The 17,237-nt window shown below is 41.2% G+C and overlaps 1 protein-coding gene across 1 annotated transcript; it reads left to right on the top strand.

Moving 5' to 3' along the window:
- The first annotated feature begins 11,950 nt into the window (after positions 1 to 11,950).
- On the top strand, positions 11,951 to 16,313 carry slc35g2b (solute carrier family 35 member G2b). The gene is made up of 2 exons (XM_086191269.1): positions 11,951 to 12,332; positions 13,384 to 16,313. The coding sequence occupies exon 2, from the start codon at positions 13,411 to 13,413 to the stop codon at positions 14,659 to 14,661; it is 1,251 nt and encodes a 416-aa protein (XP_086047395.1). The 5' UTR covers positions 11,951 to 12,332; positions 13,384 to 13,410; the 3' UTR covers positions 14,662 to 16,313.
- Positions 16,314 to 17,237: the final 924 nt, after the last annotated feature.

Genomic DNA, 17,237 nt, shown 5'->3' with positions numbered 1-17,237 from the left:
GAATCCTAAAGGCAGGAAAATAATTTAGCATTGTTGAATACCCTTGTTCCCTTGATAGGGTCATAGGTTTTTGGTTAAATATATGAAATCAACTGAGTTTTCAGACTAGACTACAGAGGTTGCTGAGGACATGAAACACTTAAGTGAGAAGAAGCGCTAAGCTAGTTGTGGTGATGTTGAAGTTATTCGCCCGTGGTGTGGTTTGTTGGCTAAGATTAGCCTTCTGCTTCTCACCATTGCATTTACACTTCAGAAAATCATAAAAGCGATGTTCACTTGTGAAGATCAAACTGAACTAAACATCACGGTCTCAGAAAATATTGTTAGCCACAACTTATTAGCATTTGGTTGAGCCATGGCAATGCTAACTTCCTGGTTAGCCCACCAAATACCTCATCACTGCGGCACTCTATCTGTTGACAACCAGGGAACATATTGCAAAACTACAGAATATGTATCATCCATCTTATTCTTTTCTTTCCACCTCCATTTGCTTCTAAGCTAAATCAACATGTGGCCTCATTTTGCCAAGTGGCAATACGGGTGAGTGAACACTCAATGATGAATGAGATGATTTTGATTTAGTCTGTGTTTCAGCCCACCCAACACCCCTGTAATAAATCACCCTGCCGTCTGACCTTCCCTTCCTCTACTCTGGCACTACGCAGACGATGGTCCGCTCTCTTGATATCAAGTCATTTCCTCTCTCTGCTCCCTTTCATTCAAGAGTTGGAAAGTTTTTGTGTTTCTATTACATTGTTGATTTTTCTATTGTCTATGAATGAAATAAACTATTAGATGTATCTGATAGATCAAGCCCCACTGATAATTTATGACACTGTAAATAGTTCTGTCACAGCAGACATTTTGCGACAGGAGAGATGCGCCGTCTCTACTCGCTTCTCTCTCTCTCTCTCTCTCTCTCCGTCTGCTGTCTGGCCAAATAGAATCAGTTACAAAATCTGATAAATACCACTGATATCAGGACAACTTGTTTTGTAGTAGTCTGGCAACCCAACGAAGGACTTTGAAGGACACGTTCATTCTCAGGTGCTGCAGTCAATCTGATTTCCATTTGCTGTTGTGTGAGATTGATTTTATTCGAGCCCTCTTTGGTGGCGTGAGCGAATGCCTCAGTGGACTCGCTATGAGACTCCGAGGTGTAAATATATTATTCATCCATTTGGCACTTTCATGGGTCTATATGAGGACAAGGGTATAGCAAATTAATAGAACTGATAGGAAAATGTTTATAAACTGAAATTTATGGTGACAGAATGCAACAGCGATACGATAAAGTCAGTCATAAATCATTTATTTCAAATCATCCTTTGACCATATCACGTGAACACCCGTAAGCTACCTGTGTAATTACCACACTGCTGTGAGTCTTCCTGCCAGGTAATAAGAAATAAGGAATTAAATTAGGAATAATATAATGATATATTTCTTAAATAGTACTTTTAATGAACTTATAATATAAGGAAGATTTTTTTCTTACGACTGACTGAATCTGTGGATATGTCTGCTATTTATTTTTGAAATGTGAAGATGTATGTCAGAAATATTTAGAACATATATGAAGTAGTATGTCGTGTAAAAATGACATGAGTGACTGTGATAGAAAGTAAAATTTTAGGGAAATAATGTGTTGTTACTGTTGAGCAGTTGTGTTCTCTCTCCTCTTCCCCCTCCCCTTGGTGCTCTTCTTTTCCTGCGGGGTGTGTGTGTGTGTGTGTGTGTGTGTGTGTGTGTGTGTGTGTGTGTGTGTGTGTGTGGCAGAGGGTGTGGCTACTCTCCTTCCGGAAGTGGCAGCTAAGGCACACCTGGGTTCTATCATCAGCTCATCAACCTCTCCATAAGAGTCCGGTCTTCACTCCACTACTCTGCCAGATAATTCCGTCTCGTTCGGTAGTGCCTGAGCTCTGCAGCCATTACTTGTTATTTCTTGTGCAACGTTTGTGCCTACAGCTGTGGAGCGTTTTTGGCTGTTGGTAGCGAATGTGTTTTTTTGTTCTTTGTTCCTCCAGCGTGCGCCTTGCTGCCACCTCAGAGTCCCAGTGTTTTTTGTGTCCTGCTCGACCCTCGGTTCACCAACCTTCTGCTCCCATTGCCTGAGCCATCAGCAATTTATTTTTTTGTTCATTATTTAAGACTTTGTTGCTGCATCCAGTGTTTTGGCTCCGCCCTTACCTGGTCCAGATATTTGTTTTTAAGACAAACCGTAACAAAAAAAAAAAACAAGCAGTCTGTGTTGTCTCATCATCATCGCTAAGATGTCCCAGAGCACGTAAGTGCAACCTACTCACGGGACATTTACTGGAATAAATAATGCACAGGAGGGGAAAATATCTATATAATACATCATAAAAGGATACACATAAGCAATGGTTGTCAATGAAATGATTTTTTTTGGCCAATGACAATAGAGAGAGAAGAAACAAATATTAATGTCAATTTTTGATGTTTTTTTTTTGTATGCCCACTTGGATATATTGTCCACAACATTTCCTGAATTGACTAAATCTCATTTTAAAGGCCTTGTTTTACATTCTCATTGCAAATCAGCAAAAAAAAGAATGGAACAGTGCTTTTGTTTCATGCCACTCAAGTTTCTTTAGCGAGCTGTCGTTGTGTTGGTGCACATTTAGCTGCAGTTTCAGTTATGCTGCTCATCGATTTAATGAAGTTGTAGCAATTAGTTTTCTCCCGGCCTGGGAGTAACCTAGGGGTGGGGTGGGGTGGCTTTTAGTTGCATTTAGTTGTTCATGTGGAATCATTTCAGGAAAATACACTGGATTTCAAAACAAATGACAGCCTCTACTTCCCAGATGTAATATAAGTGTATAATTACTGTAGAAATACTGAATGTGTACCATTTCTCGATCCAATGGTTTGAAGTGCAGCTGCGAGATGGTGACGCCGTCATGGAACACTCAGTCCCGTTGTCGTGCAGTGTTCTCTACCAGAGTCAAAGTGTGATTCATGCACTTGCAGTTTGGCTCATTTGACACATCATCATTTCACTTAATCTTCCCTCGTGGTTAAATGATTTGCATTTATTAATCAAATCCACCAACCCCTCGAAGTAGTTTAACAAGACATTCACACATTGATGAGGCCCCAGGAGAGGTTGGTATCAGGGCATGTTCACACCTGCCCACGGTAGGTGTGATACCATGCAATCATACTTTTGCGCACAAACTGAAAGCAGACTAATCAATCCGACTGACACCTCGTGAAGAGGTGGTCTTGGTACCCCTCCATCCCTGGTGCGGGTCGTCTCTGAGCAAGATAAAGAGCAAGGTCCTGTGTTCTGAACCAGTGCAACTAGAGGCTGCTACAGTAAGGATGTTCCGACCGGTCCAAAAAGCGAACCAGCGCCTGGAGTCATTTGAGCTGGGTCTTGAATTGGTCCCTGGGGAAGCTGAACATCATACCCCTTATTACTAGACAAGCTGCTCCACCTCCGGCAGCACCACTCTCCCCGTAAATGTACGATGGACTTAAAAGCATGAGCTCTCAACACACGTCTGACTCCTGCAGCGTTTGCATACATTCTATACGCTTTAAGCACCCTCCTATAAAATAAAACAGCATCCATGGCCACATGATGATCCACTGAGACATCAGCATAATCGTAACTGGAATGAATTGTGGAGGACATTAATTTATGAATTGGAATTAAGGAACATCAGATGCTTAATGGGTGGTCAGATGCAAACAAACGGGCATTCTCTTGAGAGGGGGGTGCCTTCCCTAATGCACCACATGCATTATGGATCAGCACGCAGATGCAGAGGCTGCTGTCTAAGGCCAGTCAGGAGGGATCGAGGCACAAGCTAATCAAAAGCAGAAATGAACACATCTTAATCACAGCATCTGATGTGAGGTCCAGCAGGCCAGAGCAAAGCTTCTGTTTCCGTTCTAGTGATGTTACAAAACAGAAAAGAAGAAAAGATTAATTTATCTACGTCTGTTGTAATCTTCTTTGGACTTTACTGTGTTTTCACTTTGAAATCACTGACTTTTCATGGTTTTTATTTTAAAACAGATGGTTTCTTTAACTTCCCGCCTTTCCTACGTGTTCTTATCAGTTTTTCAGGCCTCGTTTGCTCCCTTCTGATCTCCATCCATCCATTGTCTTCCGCTTATTCCTATTAAGGGTCGTGGGGGGGTGGAGCCTATCCCAGTGTCAACAGGCGAGAGGCCGGGTTCACCCTGGACAGGTCACCAGTCCCTCTCAGGGCCAACACATAGAGACAGACAACCATTCACACTCACAGTCACACCTACGGTCAATTTAGAGTATCAATCAGCCTCGTCCCCTCTTGATGTCTTTGGACTGTGGGAGGAAGCTGGAGTACCAGAGAGAACCCACACAGGAACAGGGAGAACATGCAGACTCCACACTGAAAGATCCCGTGCTGGAGCTGGGACTCGAACCTGGAACCTTCTTGCTGTGAGGCGACAGTGCTGACCACTGCACCACCGTGCCGCCCCCTTCTGATCTCCTTTAAGCATTTATAGTATTAAGTACATACAAGCAACAGTCAGTTAGAAATAGAGGTCAGAATTTACAGTTTCTCCTTGAAGTGTGTGTACGCACCTCAAGTATTTCATACTCCTTCACAAAAAGCTCCTCCAATGCACACAAGTCCATCCAATAAGTGCATTAACCCACTGGAGTCTCTTTCCACCACACACGGCAAGTCTAAGCCTGTGTGAAGACATCAAGTACGCGTGTGAGAGTCCTTTTGTGTGGGGTTTTTTTTTTCTAACAATGACAGCTTGTGGCTTTCCGCAACTTTCTGGCTTCTCTTGCACAAATTCATTCTGCCTGTGTTCAAGCAGCACTGTGTCATCTGTCTTTTTTGGGGTTTGACAGCTAAAGATGTTAACTAGTAATCACCAAAATGTTCATGCTGCTTGTGTACCTTGTTTTCTGGTGCACTCCTATGCAGATGTTTCACCAGGGGGAAAAAAAAAGGAAACAGAAGGCAACATGTAGTCTACTCGCAATGGAGAGGGATCAGTTGGATGATTTTAGCAACATTCCCGTTTTCCAAAAAAAAAAAGGGAACATATGTTGTAGTCCATGTGCATAAGAGGGTTCCTCTCAAAAGCCACTTGACAGCATCAAATAGCAAACACAGTTATGGACTGGTTTATGTATTAAAGCAATTAGCAGCTAAGGGGCAAGTTATTTGATTGCGTTACTGATGGAGCCCAAAACCAGAATTAAAGGAGAGTGAATACTTTACATCAATCAGACAGAACTCCAAATGAATGATAATGTTACTCCATAAGTGCTGGTTCCCATATAGGTAAAAATATAGTTTGTATACAGCGAAAGTCTCAAGGCACAAATGCAAACAAAGTAATGAAAAGCCACACCGCATTTCTTCCAAATGGTGCTGTGATTCAACTCTCCCGTAGGAAGCAATGATAAGCTTTGCTGAGCTCTCGCAGGCACAACAAAATCTCTCAGCAACCCCATTTTGTTTTTGTTTTTTCTTTTTAAAGAAAGAAAATTAACAGCTGCTGGAGCTTCATGATCCAATTATGTGCAGGCTCGGCTCCTCCGAGGGGCTGTTATTAAATGAAGGGAAAAAAAAAGATTTTGTTAAAACCCATGAAGCTGCTACAGCGGATACGAGTTTGATTTGAAGCAGATTTTGAAGTCTGGAAAAACCACTTCCTTCTTTCTAAAAAGCTCACGATCGTGTAATTGGATTAACAACGATGTGTAGCTGTTAAGACATATCTTTGCCCGGATGTTTGATTTCATTTGAATTAAGGCACATTTTTGTTAGATTTATATTCCAAGTGTCCATTTGACATTCGCCCACAGTTCATCCTTTTAGTAACATTAAGCTGTGATCATCAGAGGTATAGGGGGGAAGAGTGGGTTGCTTTTGAATTATTTTTTAAAAATTTTTTGGCCTCATCAAAAGTTTGAGTGTTAAATATTGTGAAATTATACACATCTTCATTTTTCCGACGGTTTGCATTAAAAAAAAGACTCCCACACAAACTTGTCGAACTTGCAATATCATATTTATTTGCAAGGTTGCAAGTACTGGAACTGTTGCCTAGTTATGGTTTTGTGCCAAAATGTTGCAAATAAATAGAACATATAAAGTTAGATTGTGCGTGGGAGTCCTTTGCAACTGTTTGGACCTGTGCCCCTCTCCTACGCATCTGTCTCATCTACAACATGTGCATCGTTTTCTTTATTTTCTATACAATTTTTTTTTTTTTTATTTCAAGGCAGAAATGAAAGGAACATAAACGCAACAGGATCTTTGTCCATGAAATTGAATGTAAACTCTCCCTGTTGATTTCCCATGTGGTTGACATAAAAGTGTTTTGTTTTTGTTTTTTAAAAAGGCATTCTTCAATTCATCTGATTAATAGCTTTTATTCATTATTCTCTCGCGCACCGACATCAGGTCATAATTTCAGATTGTGTTATAACTTACCTCTGTTAATTGAAACTTGCAGAGAGGGTACAGTCAACATTGTTAGGTGCTAATTAGCAAACGTTAGCATGACAACAAAGCTGCTTAACAAGACAGAGTAGGCACGCTAGCATGCTTTTATTAGCTTAGTTCTCCAAAGATGAAACAAGCTTAGGCACTCTGGTCTGATGCTAAAATTAAGGGAAAAAAACAGTTGCCATTATTTTAACTGCTTTTTTCCCCAATGTGGAAGATCATATAAAAACAACAAAAGGAGCTGCTGTTGGAGTGCAGGACTCTTCCTCTGCTCATACATAATTAAAAAGGCTCCATTTAGAAACTGCTGAGTTGGCCCACTCATGGTTCATGTAAATATGATGCAATGTTTGATTTGGGTTCTGTAAACCGACAGAAAGCAGAAGCGCAATGTTTGCAGGTTACCTAAAAAGTTTGCTGCAGCCAGCAGTAAGCTAACGTTACAACGGCTAATCTGCTTCATTTTTATGGGTGAAGTGTTGAGTTTGTTCTGAAAACACTAATTTCCGTGGTTCCCTTCCACGATTTACAATCAAATCAAAGTGGTGCTTATTTGTAAAATTGTTACTTGATGAATGTTATCGCCCATGGTCAGGCGATATAGCATTTCTAGGGGACAATTTCCTATGGTGGATCAATACACATTAGATGCTGTCATAAACACCAAATTTATAACACACAAATGTATAGACTTTGCTATTAATAAGAAGAAGCTTGGGGCGCTTTTTTTTGCACTGAGAGTGAACAAAACAAGACACACGCTCCCTCAACACGCTCTCTAACACAAATTGCCTGCTCAAGCCACCATTTTCCAATTATGTACTCACTGACAAGGTTCGTCTTTCCTTCCCTTGTCATCAAACCCTTAAACTGCTGCATGAGCCCATCATCGCTAATAGAAGAGTTGGTTGTTTTCTGCTTTGCAGCCATAAAACATTCATATAACCACTGCATCAATGAAAGAAGTATGTTCACCGTAAAGGTCTTAACAATTATATTTTTCAGTTTAAACCATTTTGAAAATGAAGAGAATTCCTTTGGGTAAAAAGGCTGCAAAACACGAAATTATGAATTCACAGAGAAGTAGCTGTGTCAAGTTAATTAAATCATGAACTCACTCAGTTGCCTGTTATCGTTTCTTGTTGAGAATGAATCTAAATGAATCAGATGATCCTAGAAAGTCTCACCAGTTTCAGCTGCTGCAGCTGCTGCCAAACCAAATCTTGGCGGTGTTGAAATGAGAACACAAAAAAAAAAAAACAACCTCATGAGTGTGATTCCTCACAGCAAAAGTGCAAAGTTCACACATGAATGTAGGATTTTTTTCCCCTGCGAGTGTTGCGTTGTTGCTGGGCATGTACTCAGTGCAAAATGCTCAATCAAATACGTCAGACGCATTTACATAATTTTACATAGAGCTGTTTTAATAATCAGCTCTGTATTAATCAAAACTTAATCCAAGAATTCTTTTATGTTGCAAGAGGTTGACATTATTATATACCTTTTTCACTTTCTCTTGTGACTTATTTGATCATTTACATGTTCTCTGTCTAAATTTGTATAAAGCCACACGTTCTTCGATCAGGTATTTAACATGCGTGCAAAAGTGCAAGAAATACAAATATTTTAACTTCCATCCAGCACCAGCTTATTTGTAGCAATCAATAGGTACACATTTTCTTGGAAAATCTCTGCTGAAGCTTTCTGACGAGAGGTTGTCAGGATTAGGGAAGCTTAACTAGTTCCCGCCTCTCTGGAGATATTTAATGGGGCAGATTTATTCCCTGGTAAAATGAGATTTAAAAACCTCTTTGAACTCCTCACCAGTTGTTGGGTTGTTTTTTTTTTTGTTTTTTGTTTTTTTCAGGAAATCAGGACAACACTCCATGAATTTTGTATAGTGAGAATGTGCACCCTGGATGGTAAAATGAAAAGAAACATTTCTACATCCTAGTTTCATTGTGGTTCACTGAGCTGGGAGGCAGTTTAGAGTTTGTTTCATCCTTTGATATATTCATGCAGCTAAAAAAAAAAAAAAAAGATGTAAAAGCAGTCACTCAGCAGCAAAAAACAGTATCTCATACAAAAGCATGAAAATTCAATTTAATGATGCAGCATTAATGTTCAGCCCTACAAGATTATAGGCTCCTCTGGTTGTAGGAATACCCTCTCTTTCGTGTCTCAGAGACCAAAGAGGTCATTTCTTTGTGTGAAAGGGAAATGTTATCACCTTTATATTGTTTTACATTTTGGATTTTAATAACAAAAAAACAAAATCTTCAAAATCGTTTTATGCAAAAGTAGCTGTCAAATCCTTTTATCCATACTCTCAAAGGTGCAGCATTTTGCTGTTTTTTAAGTCTATCAATGGGTCAGTATAATCTAACTTGAAAATCAGCAGTTATCAGTAATTATGCATAAAAATACAAAATCTGAATACAGCAGAATATGCCAAATTTGACCAAATTGCTAAATTTCCTATCTTCATTGGCATCCACTACTAGCAAGAAAGCATCCACCGCAAAGCCATATTGTGAGGGCCATCTTAATCAGTTCAGACTAATTCAAGTCAGACTGGTGACTCCTGATGAGAGGCAGGTGAGTCTGATTACTAAGGTCAGGTTCGGGTGGTGGAAGGTTACAAAAAGCCCTGTGATCCAGCGCTCTGGTGGCTCCTTGTCTCCGAGCCCGAGGAACATCCCTGTAGCTTGGGCGACAGCCTTATTGGCGAGGCTGCCCACTGGGCTACATCAGAATTCAGTTAGTTTTCTATTTGATTCCACACCTTGGCTGTGGAGTCAGGGTGGAAGACGGAAGCTGTGACAATCACTTTCGTCCGTACCTTATGGGAACTCGTGACTCATTGTATGCCTGACTTGATTGACAAACTATTGTTGGCCGCTCGAATGATAACCATATCCATAACCACAGCAGGGAGAAGAGGATTTCTTTTGTCCTGTTTCCTTCACCTTTGAATAACCATGAGCCCATGTGGTTGGGCTGGAACGAGCAGTTCGGAGTCTGCTTGTACTGTGGGGAAGACGGTCGCTGCAATTGTTTGTGCCCAGCTAGGCAGATAAGAGAAAATCAGGGAAATGAGTCAGCGGGTCAGAACCTGTCGTGTCCAAATAAACCCCAAAAGGCTTCCAATAGCTGTTCTCAGCTTTCGCAGGAATTAGCTTGGGGCAACCCCACATACAGCCTCGATTCAGATGCAGCAGGTTCTTCCACTGACTCAAGCCTGGTCTGTAACCTCAGTCTTCCTGGATCTCTTCTCTTTAATCCATTAGATGTCACAGCATTGGGCGGTAAAACCTTTCGGCCCAGGGAAGGTGGAGAATTTCACCAGTCATATTAGATTGAAGTTTTCGGCAAACAGAGCACCTCCGTTGTATCTCCCCAATGACCCTACGATTGCACAACTGACCCCCGCCCAAGCACAACCCCTCCCAGGGCGCTTGTAGTCTTTGTCTGGGGCAGAAACCACAATGATGAACCTTTAAGCTTCGTTTTGATTTAATGATTTATAAAGTCATGCTACAGTAAGCATGGCTGGACTGAAAAGGTGTCTTCATGTGCTGCATCTCCCAACTCACAAAGGCTGTTAGTTCTGTTTTGTGTATCAGTAACCAAACAAAGCTGTCCTCCCCGTGTATGATGAAATTCTTGACATCGCTGTGTCCATAAATGATATTTTGGCAAACAGCAATACATCATGTATGCATTTATATGTGGTGTCACTTGCATTTAATCTGAATTTCCATCCATTCATCCATTGTCTTCCGCTTATTCCTATTAAGGGTCGCGGGGGGCCTGGAGCCGATCCCAGCAGCCTTCAGGTGAGAGGCAGGGTTCACCCTGGACGGGTCACCAGTCCATCTCAGGGCCAACACAAAGAGACAGACAACCATTCACACTCACACCTACAGTCAATTTAGAGTATCAATCAGCCTCGTCCCCTCTTGATGTCTTTGGACTGTGGGAGGAAGCTGGAGTACCAGAGAGAACCCACACAGGAACAGGGAGAACATGGAGACTCACACAGAAAGATCCTGTGATGGAGCCGGGACTCGAACCCGGAACCTTCTTGCTGTGAGGCGACAGCGCTGACCACTGCAGCACCACACAGCTTTAAGCTGAATTTGTATTAGTTAATTTCAAGAAATTAAAAAAAGGTGCTATTGTTGCCGCATACTTATGAAGTGGAGCCTCTGGGGAAGTAAATCCACTGTCAACAAATCACAATGGTCATGATTTCATGCGTGAAAATATGGATTTTGCCATCATTATCATCATCTATGTGTCACCTACAAGGTCAACACTAACGTGTAAGACAAGGAATCTTACCAAATATATGATCGGTCGTTAATAATCCCAGAGAAACAAACATACATCTCCCTGCATGGCGTCCGATTTGTGGTGACTGTAAAGGTTATTGACAGAGTTAATTGTAAAAACACCACAAATCAAATTCGCCAGAGCTCAGTGGCAATTAATATCTCTGTCGTGTAACAGAGTTCTCATCTGTATTACTTCGTCAGGTTCCTCTTGCGGCCTGGGGGTGGGGGTGGGGGGGAACTCAACAATCTAATTTGTGCTTTCAACTCCCCCTACAATAAATTTCATGCCTCCTTTCATCAACCTCGTGTTTCCTTTGAGGTCGGCCTGTGTGTGCGTGTGCTTTTTTTTTCTCTCATTAATTTCTTTTACTTTTTCTGCATTGTATTTCCCATAAAAGTATCAGAAAATTAATTAAATGTTCCAGGATGCCCCTTTGTCAGATTTTGTCAAATAAATCCATGTAATCTGTGGAAAGATTCTCACCGATGGGCACAGACGTGTAAACAGGGAAGCATCAGCAAGACGAGTGTTCCCCCCCCCCCCCCTTCTATTTATTCTGGCCTTTACTCTGTTTTTAATGTTCTCTTTTAATGTTATTGTACAGCACTTTGAGTTTCCATTTTCTGCAAGAAGTCCTCTATGGATATTTTTTTTAAATTATCATTATCAAATTGAATAAAATGAGACAGTTGACAAAAATTGGAATAAAAAAAAACAAACTAAAAAATTAGACTTAAGAACTTAAAAAGTCAAGTTTCTTTGACTGAAGCTTTTGGTCAACTACATTTTGAAGAATAAAAATAGTGAGTGACCAAAATTAAACTTTTTATTATTGACGTCACCTACAATGAAACACTAAATTTTGACTAAATAAGAGCATGTATGATACACACATGCAGGACTAACAAAAACAAAGCTGCCACAAATCAGCGTACAACGCCAAATGGCCATATTTTATTCATCTCAATAAATTTGCAGAAAGTTAAAAACCCAACGTTGCCCCTATAGCCGACGAATGTCAAACGTATGATGACGATGAGTGAACGACGCACATCCTTCTGAGAGATGACGAATTACGCGCGTCTAGATGGGCAGCGCTCTTCGGGGAGGAAGAGGAGGAGGAGGAGGAGGAAGAGGAGGTGAAACCACAGCTGCTTCTCTCCTCGGCTTTTCCCCTCCGCTTCAGCTTCATCAACATCATCATCATCATCATCCTCATCATCATCATCATCTCCCTCAACAGCCGCTCCGGCGTCATCCTCGCCGTCACCGTCAGCCTCCAGCAGCAGAAGCATCGTCAGCGTGGAGGAGAAGAAATAAAGCAGCATCTTTTTCTTTCTTTCTTTTTTTTTTTTTTTTTTTGTAAAGAGAGGCGCTCCACGCCGAGGGGGAGGATGGGGGGGATGGTAGTTGCGATAATTCACGCTAAATCTGCATTTATGACCTCAAGCCTCATTTATGCATCCGTAGGAACCATTTAAACAACAAAAGGTATGTTAAGTGTTGTGATTTTGTGTGTGTCTTGCTGCACTCATGTAGGCGACAATGCAACACCCCCCCCCTGCCTCCCAGTCATTCATTAATGATCATTCCAGCTTGCAATATGACGACTGTTCAACTTCATTAAGAGGTTTTGCGTTGTCTACCCTGACAGGTCATCAAAAGGAGATATTAATTTTCTACCTTTTGTTTGCTTCTCCTTGATCATTGTTCTTGATAACCTATCTTTATAATGTGTGTAATTTCATTTACAAATGCATAATCCCAAACGTTTATTATGAAGCTCTTTTATAACGACGGATAGTTGCTGTTGGTGTATATTTTTACAAGGAGGAGCAACCGCGTGTTTCAGAGGAGGAAGAGGAGACAGAAGAGTATCTATCTGCCCCCTTGTGGTTTTGTTTCATGCTGTGTCTAAAGGGACTGACTGAAAACAATTAATGTGGAGGTAAAAAAAAAAACAAAACAAACAACAGTCAGATTTGAAAAAAGATGTTGTAACTGCAGATCTGTCATGTTTTATTTAATCTGTTGTTTTCATAAATATTCATTAGTCTCCCTTAATAGAATCCCCAGCCCCATGATCAGAAATATCTCCTGAAGAAATGGGCCATTCGAGCACCATTTAACCCTTTCACACTGTCCTTTTGACAGTGTTTGCTGATTTATGGTGTGTGTGTGTGTGTGTGTGTGTGTGTGTGTGTGCGCGCACACAACTTCTTTCTTCTTCCACGTGGCCCACATTCATGTATCTTCCTCTGTGGGCTTTCATGTTATGTAATTTCATCCCCATCACACTGAATCAGCCTCACTGGATTTGTTTACTTGGCTTATAGGGACTTGCATGGGATATACATATACACGTATAGAGATGTAACGCAACATGTAAGATGCAGACCAAATGCATGGATGTGTGTTTTGTTTTTTTTTAAATTTGTGTGGGCGGGACTGGACACTGAAATTTCTCAGTTTCATTCATCACCTCTTTCTATCACGGGGAAACGGTATCTTAATTACACTCATCTTCACTTTCATTTTTCAGGTTAACCTCTTTGACGCTGAAACAAAGATGGATGTATCTTCATCCTCGTTGCAGTATGGATCAAAAAAGCGGGTTAAGATTCACCCAAACACAGTGACAGTCAAATATGCCACCCACTTTCCCCAGCCTGGCGATGAAGGGTATGATGATGCACCCTCCTTTGAGGACTTTGGCGCCTTCGCGGAAGCTAATGTGGGAAAGAGACTGGTGTCCGACAGTAAAGGTGGCAGGACTTTCTTTGGAACCATGGAGACCCAACCTAAGCCACCAAGTGTGCAAAAGGACAAGGGTGTCGGGGGCCAGCTGGCCAGCTTTGGTGAGGCGAATGTGCTGGCGTCCAGGGTGACCTGGATGGCCTTGTTTGGGGCAGCGGTAGCTCACGGTTGCGTGGCACTCATCACCCGTTTAGCAGCAGACCGCTCTAAAGTGCCCTCCCTCGAGCTGCTCTTCATCCGCTCTGTGATCCAAGTGCTCTCCATCTTGGTGGTCTTCTACTATCACGAGGCGCCCTTCGGCCCTAAGGGCTACCGGCTGCGTCTCTTCTTCTATGGCGTCTGTAACGTAATCTCAATCACATGCGCCTACACCTCCTTCGCCATAGTACCACCCAGTAATGGCACCATCATGTGGCGCGCATCCACAACGGTCTTCAGTGCAATTCTGGCCTTCCTGCTGCTGGATGAGAGGCTGGGTTACACCGATGTGGTCACGGTGGTAGGGAGTGTGTTTGGTCTGTGCCTGGTGATGGTGCCAAACGTAGCCGACGAGGAAAAGTCCCGGCTGGGGTTTTGGAAGGAGGCCTTTGGCTACACAATGACAGTGATGGCTGGTTTAACTGCCGCCCTCTCCATGATCGTCTACAGAGCCATTAAGGAGCGCGTGAGCATGTGGACAGCTCTCTTTACCTTCGGCTGGACGGGCACGGTGTGGGGCGCCTCCACCATGTTTATCATGCAGGAGCCCATTATTCCTCTGGATGGGGAGACCTGGGGCTATTTAATTGGGATCTGTATCTGCTCCACCGTGGCGTTCCTTGGAGTCTACTATGCTCTAAATAAGTTTCATCCCGCCTTAGTTAGCACCGTACAGCACCTGGAGATCGTGGTCGCGATGATCCTTCAGCTCATTGTCCTGAGGATGATCCCGTCTGTCTACGATGTCATCGGAGGCCTGGTCATCATGGTCAGTGTTTTCACCCTGACGGGGGTCAAGCTGTACAGGGTGAGCAGGGCCATTCGGCAGGATTACCAAGAAATCCTCGACTCGCCCATCAAATGAGTTTCGATATCTTTGTTTGTTTACAGTGTTGCTTGGTTGTGCAATTTAATGAATGTCTGGATCTTCATCTGATGATTTTTGTATCGTGTTGTTGGAAGAGTGCCAGTTGTGTAACTTATGTCTTAATATTCGTGTGAGAAATAAAAGACGTATGTAATATGGTGACCCCCCCCCACTCCCTCCCAATAGTACTGCTTTAATGTCAAATTGTATCAAACACCAAAATGTCAGCAAAAAAAAAAAAGAAAGAAAAACAAATTAATTTGTGTCATATGTTATGCTCCAACATTTGAAACCATATTGAATCTGGTCTTGTGAGTGGCAGTGTAAGATCATTTTAATGATATGGACCTTTTTGTAATTGTACCATGGACGAGGTGTGGTGTATCGTTCTGTTGTCAGATTGCCACACTTGTCACAATTGTGTAAATGTCAGGCCAGGAATCATTCATACTACATAACACAGAATGAAAGAATAAAAATAAATACCACCCCCTCCCCCATGGTTCATAAAAATAAACTGGTATTTATTTTTCATATTATTTTTGTGCGCAGTGCTGAGATGTGCACACCTTCTCAAACACACATGTTCCGGCTGCTGCGGCTGCTTGATTACATGCCTGGACGTTGCTTCTGTTTACTTTCAGATACATATAAAACTAATGCCTAGAGGCAGGTGCACTTTATTGAATTAAAGTCTCCCTTAACAACACGAGACCATCTGCTTTTTCTGACGTGAGCAATTCAACGTCTTCGCGGTGACATTTCCTTTCTTTCTTGGTCTCTGTGATTTCCCAGAGGCGACACAATGGTGATAGAATGAGATAAGGACATGACGATGACAAGGAGTGGATGAAACGCTCCAAAACGACACAACATTTCACTATCGGCCCAGCAGGTGGCAATCACAAGCCACTTCATTACACCAGCCAGCCTCAGCAGAAGTAATACTTTATTATGGTCAATTATGGGGGTAATTAGTGGTATATTCAGTGGTTAGAAAAATCCAGATGAATGCATTTATTGCGTCAAAACAATTTTAACACATGACAGAACACACTTCATCCAAACCTCTTTCATTTAGTCAGCAGAAGCAACGTTACTTAACAAATTTATGGCTGGTTGTACTTACAGTATCTGTGTTACAAATTTATGACACTGTTGAATGTTTAAGCTGGAAATAATCGGTCTTGTTGGTTATGACCACACACATAGCTTCAAAAGAATATGTATGTTTCCAAAAATCAATCTGTGGGATGACAATTTAAAACCAGAGTAAATAAAATGGCATATAAAATATGAACGGCTGTCATTTACAATCAAAAAGTGAGCCACTCTCATCTTAAACTAGTAATCACAATGTGAAAATGTGATTTGGGGCTTTAGAAATAAAAAAAAAATTTGATTGATTAAAAATGTATTTTTCATTGAGTACACGTTCTGTAAAATCACTTATGGTCAGTGGGTTCCTTTTTTTAAAATTAGGAATTTAAAAAAAGTGGAATAAAATGAGACAAAAAGTGGCATTAACAGTGATATGCATGGTGTTTAGCCATGTTTTGAGATGCAGGTTTGGGTGTCGAACACAGAAAAGTGCATGTGGAGGAGGCCCATCTGTTTGAGCAGGAAACAGATTGCATCCTGCAGCAGGCTGCACAACCTTCCAAATTACTCTGCAGCTTCACCACAGACAAGTTTATTAAAGTAATATCATTTCCTGGGAGGGGGTAGGATTAAATTTGAGGACTAATTCATGTATGGTTGTATGTGGGTGGGTGTGGGTGTGTTTTTTTTAAATAAGACACTCATAAACCCAGAAGAGATGATCAAATATATTCACCATTGTTGTCAAAGACAGAATATTAACTAAAATTCAACAGCCGGAGGTGATAAAGCTTTCTTGCGTAGGTTCGTTTTTTTTAGTTTCCCTCTCTCTGTTTGTCCGTCAACTAAACTGTAACAATATCGGTTTCAAGAAATGGGATTTAAAGACAATGCGTCTGCCTTTGTCCTGGTCACATGAAATATTCCAGAGTATCGAATATGGTTATTAAATTATCATACATGTGAAATGCCATTCTCGACAGCATATGGTCAGTTGTAGTCAATGTGAAATAGAATTCAAGGCCAAAGGGTGAATTATGCAACTTTTCCTGTCAATCCTCTTTTTTTATTTTTATATATTTATTTTCTTGTTTAGTTTCTGTTTCGAGGTGGACTCTCATTAAGAGGCACCCTGGCTTTCTTTTTGACAGCTGATTATGACCCAAAATTAAATTATTAATAATAAAACTATTTGTATTACCTACTCCATTCAAGATTGAAGAGAAACATGCGTTACAACAAACAGAATAACATTTAAAAACACGTTAAAAGAATTTTAAAGTCACAAAAAAATCAACCCCTCAAGCATATGAGATATAAATTAAAATAAAATTACAAATAATGCTCATTATTGCAGTAACTAGTAAGTATTACATCAACACTCAGTACACAATATTAAAATCTACCTTTCTGCTCTTACACGTGTCAAGTTAGTGTAATTCTTCAGCCTAACAAGGCAAAAACACGAATGC

This window comes from Aulostomus chinensis, chromosome 21 (assembly GCF_037954235.1).
Source record: "Aulostomus chinensis isolate RoL2024-O1b breed Wild chromosome 21, RoL_Achi_v1.0, whole genome shotgun sequence".
Classification (NCBI taxonomy): Eukaryota; Metazoa; Chordata; class Actinopteri; order Syngnathiformes; family Aulostomidae; genus Aulostomus; species Aulostomus chinensis.
Note: the sequence above shows the minus strand (reverse complement) of the source record. Positions and strands in the feature narration are given on the sequence as shown.